This window comes from Triticum aestivum, chromosome 2D (assembly GCF_018294505.1).
Source record: "Triticum aestivum cultivar Chinese Spring chromosome 2D, IWGSC CS RefSeq v2.1, whole genome shotgun sequence".
Classification (NCBI taxonomy): Eukaryota; Viridiplantae; Streptophyta; class Magnoliopsida; order Poales; family Poaceae; genus Triticum; species Triticum aestivum.
The window spans coordinates 406,322,918-406,329,923 of record NC_057799.1 but is presented as its reverse complement, the minus strand read 5'-3'; the positions used below and the strand labels follow the sequence as shown (position 1 = coordinate 406,329,923).

The window sequence follows — 7,006 nt, the reverse complement described above, 5'->3', positions numbered from 1 at the left end:
CGCACCGGCGCCACCCCTCGCCTCCACCCGCCGTGGCCCCTGGCCGCGCCGGCGAGCCCCGCAATCGGTGCCCTGGCGCCCTCGTCCCGCCCTGCGAGCGAGCGCTCGCTCGGGTGCGCCCGCACCCGCTGGACCAAACCCGTTGTGGCCAGGGCCACTGACCACTGGGCTAGTGCCCCCTGGCCCTATGACATGTGGGGCCCCATCCCCCAGAACGTTTGTTAAAAAAATGAATGATTTAAAAAAATTAATTAAATTAATAAAAATAAATAAATAAATAATTAAGATAATTAATTAACTTAATTAATCCTGTTAGTATTAACTAATTAAGATTAATTAACCTAATAACAAATTAACCTAATTAACTACTGTTAATTAGCTAACAGCCCCTGACAGGTGGGACCCACCTGTCAGGTTGACCAGGTCAACGGTCAACGTTGACTGCTGACGTCATGCTGATGCATTAATTAAATTTCAAATTAAATTAATTTATTAAATTCTAAAAATGATTTAAAACTTTAAAATTTAATATTAAATAAACCGTAGCTCGGATGGAAAAACTTTGTACATGAAAGTTGCTCAGAACGACGAGACGAATCCGGATACGCAGCCCGTTCGTCCTCCACACATCCCTAACCTATCGAACTCGCAACTTTCCCCCTCTGTTTCATCTGTCCGAAAATGCGAAACATCGGGAATACTTTCCCGGATGTTCGCCCCCTTCGCCGGTACCACCTACTGCCGCGTTAGGACACACCTAGCACCGCTCATTGTCATGTCACGCATCGTCATGCTTATGTTTGCATTGTATTTACTGTTTCTTCCCCCCTCTTCTCTCCGGTAGACTACGAGACCGACGCTGCTGTTGCCCAGTTCGACTACGGAGTTGACGACCCCTCCTACTTGCCAGAGCAACCAGGCAAGCCCCCAACTTGATCACCAGATATTGCCTATTCTTCTCTATACTGCTTGCATTAGAGTAGTGTAGCATGTTACTGCTTTCCGTTTATCCTATCCTGATGCATAGCCTGTCCTTGCTTCTTTTGTTACCTTTACCTGCAATCCTACATGCTTAGCATAGGATGCTAGTTTCCCATCAGTGGCCCTACATTCTTGTCCGTCTGCTGTGCTATACTATCGGGCCGTGATCACTTGGGCGGTGATCACGGGTATATACTTATATACTATATACATGACACCTGTGGTGACTAAAGTCGGGTCGGCTTGTAGGAGTACCCGCAAGTGGATCTTTGTGGCGGAGCGACAGGGCAGGTTGAGACCACCTAGGCGAGAGGTGGGACTGGCCCTGGACGGCGTCCGCGGTTACTTCAACATAACACGCTTAACGAGTTCTTGGTATTTGATCTGAGTCTGGCCATTTGGTCTATACGCACTAACCAGCTACGCGGGAACAGTTATGGGCACTCGACGTCGTGGTATCAGCCGAAGCCTTCGTGACGTCAGCGACCGCGCGGCGTGCGCCGGATTGGACTGGAACGCCACTAGGCTAGGTCTGCTTCCAGCCGCGTACGCAACGTGCAGGTGTGCAATGGGCGATGGGCCCAGACCCCTGCGTGCATAGGATTTAGACCGGCGTGCTGACCTCTCTGTTGTGCCTAGGTGGGGCTACGACGTGTTGATCTTCCAAGGCCGGGCATGACCCAGGAAAGTGTGTCCGGCCAAATGGGATCGAGCGTGTTGGGTTATGTGGTGCACCCCTGCAGGGAAGTTTATCTATTCGAATAGCCGTGTCCCTCGGTAAAAGGACGACCCGGAGTTGTACCTTGACCTTATGACAACTAGAACCGGATACTTAATAAAATACACCCTTCCAAGTGCCAGATACAACCCAGTGATCGCTCTCTAACAGGGCGACGAGGAGGGGATCGCCGGGTAGGATTATGCTATGCGATGCTACTTGGAGGACTTCAATCTACTCTCTTCTACATGCTGCAAGATGGAGATGGCCAGAAGCGTAGTCTTCGACAGGATTAGCTATCCCCCTCTTATTCTGGCATTCTGCAGTTCAGTCCACTGATATGGCCCTTTACACATATACCCATGCATATGTAGTGTAGCTCCTTGCTTGCGAGTACTTTGGATGAGTACTCACGGTTGCTTCTCTCCCTCTTTTCCCCCTTTCCTTTCTACCTGGTTGTCACAACCAGATGTTGGAGTCCAGGAGCCAGACGCCACCGTCGACGACGACTCCTGCGGCACTGGAGGAGCCTACTACTACGTGCAGCCCGCTGACGACGACCAGGAGTAGTTCGGAGGATCCCAGGCAGGAGGCCTGTGCCTCGTTCGATCTGTATCCCAGTTTGTGCTAGCCTTCTTAAGGCAAACTTGTTTAACTTATGTCTGTACTCAGATATTGTTGCTTCCGCTGACTCGTCTGTGATCGAGCACTTGTATTCGAGCCCTCGAGGCCCCTGGCTTGTATTATGATGCTTGTATGACTTATTTATGTTTTAGAGTTGTGTTGTGATATCTTCACGTGAGTCCCTGATCTTGATCGTACACATTTGCGTGCATGATTAGTGTACGGTCAAATCGGGGGCGTCACAATACTAAGGAGAAAAATTGGCGAGCAAACATAGGTGAAGTCTTCGACGGGCGAAATCTTCACCCTGGCGGTGTGACATGGAGTTTACAAGTTTTTTTGTTGCCCACTAATAACCCACATTTGTAGGAATCCATTATAGATATTTCTGACAAGTAATAACATCGAACCCAACGAGGAGCGGAAGGAATTGGTCAAAGAAAATTAGCAAGGAATCAAGCTGCAAAGATTGCGTGGTTGCTTGTTTGATCCAGTGAGTAAGTACAAGAATGTAAAAGAAAACAATCACCAGCGCAACAACCATTGGTGAAATCTTCAACATGCGAGCAACACAACCCACACTTGATAACATCTAGCTAAATATCATACATCGACAAAAATTAACCCACATTAATAGTCTTGGAGCACAGACAGAAACAGAGCTAAAGAAGAGGTAACGGAGCTAAAGAAGCCAAAGCCGCCAGACAACAACAATTTGAAGTCGAAGAGAAGAAGCTCAAAGCCCTTGGAGAGGTTTCTGCCGTCATCTTTAGCCACCTAAGCGTAGGACCCCATGTCTCTAGCATTGAGAAGATCTGAAAACTTCATTTGCTACTTGCTCTACTAACTTTGCTCCCAGCATCAACACCTCTTTGGTTCCACCCTTGTCTGCAAAATGGACCGGCCAACGAGCAACTTAGCTTTATAAGAATCATTGGATCATTGAATAGCTTACTATCAAAGATGGTTCTATTTGCATTTCCATAATGTCCAAAACACAACAGAGATACCAACTAGGACGAGCCTTTCCTCTTTCTTGGGAAAGGTCTTAATCCACATCCCAAAACAATTTTCAACTGAAGACGGAATAAAATTTAAACGAAATGCACATATCAATAAACATCACACCAAAACAACAACAGAATAAGTGAAGAAGAGATGATCAATTGTCTCATCTTTCCCACAAAAGACACAATTGTGTCCCCTTTCCAGCCTCTCTTCAACAAAACATCTTTAGTAAGGATACTCTTCCTAACTATTAGCCATAGGAAAACTTTAATCTTGGCAGGGACCTTACCTCTCACAAGTATTTTGTGGGAAATTATAGTCCACTTCAATCAATTTCCTATACAAAGATTTAATTGAAAAATTCCTATCCCCAGTTAGAAGTTAGAACCCATTCAATCTGATCTGTACCAGATCTCATTTCAATTTCCTCACATCTCAGTTTAAGGTTTCTCCATAATTCCATAGATTCATCATACAAGGTCCTACCCCACCCTTTCTGCAATATTTCAGCCACAGTTATAATATGGTCAAAGCTGAGCAGATAAAACATGGGATCGGCATCTTTTAGAGGTTTATTATCGACTCAAACAACTTCCCGAAATCTAATGTACTATGCACATCTCCCAATTCCATCTACAGAATTGATAAAAAAGATCTTTGACTTTCAAAATGCTAGTCCAAAATTATGAGTCACCGATTTTGTGCTTCACTCTAGATATACATATGTCAGCCACATATTTCTTCAGTAGGACAGCTTGCCAAAGACCATCTTTTGTTTCAAGTTTCCAAAATCACTTAGCTAATAAAGCTTTGTTCATAACCTCTAGTTTTAGAATACCCAGACCACCCAAGTCTCTGGGTTTGCAACATGTTTTCCAGTTCACTGGGTGATACTTTTTCTTATCTTCATCCTCCTGCTAGACCATCCTAGCTCTTAAGAAGTCAGCCTTCTTTAAATCCCGCATTGGGATAGGATAGAATGACATCATAAAGAGGGGCATATTAATTAAACAGGCCAGAACCAAAGCAATTCTCCCAACAATAGAACACATGAGTTTACCCTGCCAGCAAGCACATCTCCTCTTTTTTTTTACCATCCCAACCAGTGTTTGTTTCCGATTCTACTGTCTCTGATAGGCTCACTGAAGCTTATCAAAAAAAAAAACCACAAACCGAAACGAAGCAATAATTCCGGACCCTCTTATTTGGCTGATGTTCGCTGGGAGGGGATGGCATTTGTGAATGTTTTGCAGTTTTAGTTAGCCGAGGGGATTCAGAACAACATGACATTTTATGGACTAAATTGTCATCCTCCCAAAAAATGCCATGTTGTTTCGAAGAAATTGTCATCCCCGATACAACTAAAATTGCGAGGAAAATGTTTGAAACGCCATGCTCTCCCAGCAAACGTCAGCCAGATAAGATTTCCGACAATTCCAGATAATAAAAAACCCAGGGTGCCATAGATTATACAACTGATCAGATATCACCGTTGGTCATATACACAGATCCATCATCATCCATCCATGGCATATCCAGTCACATAAGTACATACACCGATCCATGCATGTCGAGCAGCGACCGAGACGAGCTAATTTAATGTAGCAAGCACGCAGCTGATCGACCCGATCGATCGCTCCATGGCATATGAACACGGCATGCCTGCATCCGCATGCACAGACCGACACATCTACGACTAATCAACAACGTACACCGGCACGTACGTACTCACAATTTGGCGCACTGCACGGGCGCGAAGGAGAGGGTGTTCTCGCCCACGTCGTACACGAACTGGATGTTCTGCTGCTGGAAGTTGCCGATGATGGACAGGCCCCGCGACCCCATCACCGTCACGCACAGCGCGCCGGACCCGGAGTCCAGCACCATGTAGTTCTCCGCCGGCAGGTCGAGGTCCGCACCGTTGAAGTGGAACACCAGCTTCGGCACCTCCACCTGGTCCACCCCGCTCGCCGGCGCCTCGAAGCACATGTCCAGCCCGATCCCCGACCCGTCCGCCGCCGGCAGCTTCATCTGCGCCGCGAACGCCTTCTTCAGCGCGCGGTACCCCTGCAGCTCCAGGTACGTGATCGACGTGCCGGAGTCCACGATCACTCCGCCTGTGCCGTCGTCCTGCACGGCGAACGCCGAGCTCGGCAGGGTGATGTGCGTCGAACCGACCGTCAGGCCCTTGAGGTTCACGTAGTAGAAGGACGGCTGGCTCGGGTTCTTGATGAGAGGGGTGGTCTGCACCGACGACGCGGCCGCCGCGCTCTCCGAGATGCTGGCGAGGGAACCCAGGAGGAGCGGGCTCTTGCTGGTGTCGTCGAGGGAGGTGAGGCAGTAGGAGAACTTCTTGAGGCCGAGCTGCGAGACCAGCGAGAGGGGGCCCCGGCCGAGCCCCACGAGCCCCGCGCCCTGCGTGAACCCGTCGCCCTCGTTCGTGTCGCCGCAGCCGAAGGCGACGTCGGGGAGCTTCGTCTTGGCCAGCGTGAAGGTCTCGGCGGCCAGGACGCCCTGCGTCGAGGAGGAGTCGCCGTAGGTGTATGTGTAGCCGCACTTGGCCGAGGTGCACTTAGAGCTGGGCAGGTCGCTGCAGAAGGAGCTGGAGCACGGCAGCGCGGCGTAGGTGGAGGACGACGAGGGGTCGAACACCGGCGTGCTCTGGTTGAAGCACTCCACGCACGGCTTGCACTGCGTCCACACGAGGTCGCTGCCGGTGTCGATGATGGCCGCGTAGGCCACCGCAGGCGTGCCGATGGACATGTCCATGAGGAACTCACCGTTCCCGGCGTGCACCGGCACCTGCAGCGCCGGCGCGACGGCCTTGCTCGACATCATCGGCACGCCGGTGGTCCGCGCGACGAGCCTGGACATGCGGTGGCGGCTCCGCCTCGCCGCCCGCCGCAGCAGCTGCAGCTTCGTGTAGTTGCCGTGCGCGTCGACGTGCGTCAGGGCCACGCGCAGGCCCTCCAGGCGGCCCAGCTGGGACGACGTCGCGGCGAGGCCGCCGGTGGCGCAGCTGGCGAACACCGCCGTAGCTACCAAAAGAAGCAACCGTAGCTGCACCTGCGCCCCCATGTTTTTGGCTTTCGGCAAGTGCGAGAAGAGCAAGCTAGTGCTTAATGATCCTTGAATCGAAGAAAGGCTAGATTTTATATTCTTCTCACGACATAAAACAATGATCGGTAGTTATAGTTAGGTTTGGTTTGCTCTAGCTATGACCATATCCAGATGATGGCTTGAAGTTTTAGCCTAAGCAAGAGAGGGAAAGGAAGCTGCTGGGAGAGCTGAGAAGATGGGAAAAGCTAGTGGCCGGTCAGCTGAAGCGAGCCGTGTGGGAGACTGGTACAATCAGTACCTAATTGGATGCGACAACTTCACCTCACTGCTAAGCTTCTCCTTGGCGCTTGTCGCCACAATGATAGGAAGTCTGATTTGAGTACGTGTGCCCAGGGTGGCCTTTTAGGTCATATAGTTAAGATTTTGGTGACTACTACTGGCCTACCAGGTCAGTGGATCCCACTTTTAGAACCTTCCTTCAAATTTTGCTTATATGAATGTATATGTAAGTCGCTTGAAAATCAAATGTGGACCTGTCGATTTTGTGGAAGGAAGGAAGATGGCGCCGGAGAGAAGGAAGAAGACGCCGTACCCCACTATCTATCTTAGGGTGGC

The 7,006-nt window shown here is 49.8% G+C and overlaps 1 protein-coding gene across 1 annotated transcript; it reads right to left on the bottom strand.

Moving 5' to 3' along the window:
- Nucleotides 1-4,772: 4,772 nt before the first annotated feature.
- LOC123053440 (aspartic proteinase nepenthesin-1) lies at nt 4,773-6,674 on the bottom strand. Its single transcript, XM_044476921.1, has one exon. The coding sequence runs from the start codon at nt 6,407-6,409 to the stop codon at nt 5,060-5,062; it is 1,350 nt and encodes a 449-aa protein (XP_044332856.1). The 5' UTR covers nt 6,410-6,674; the 3' UTR covers nt 4,773-5,059.
- Between the last annotated feature and the right edge of the window lie 332 nt (nt 6,675-7,006).

Bases quoted from the DNA above. Each gene is read 5' to 3' on its own strand.
- LOC123053440 (XM_044476921.1), bottom strand. From the start codon at position 6,409: ATGGGGGCGCAGGTGCAGCTACGGTTGCTTCTTTTGGTAGCTACGGCG.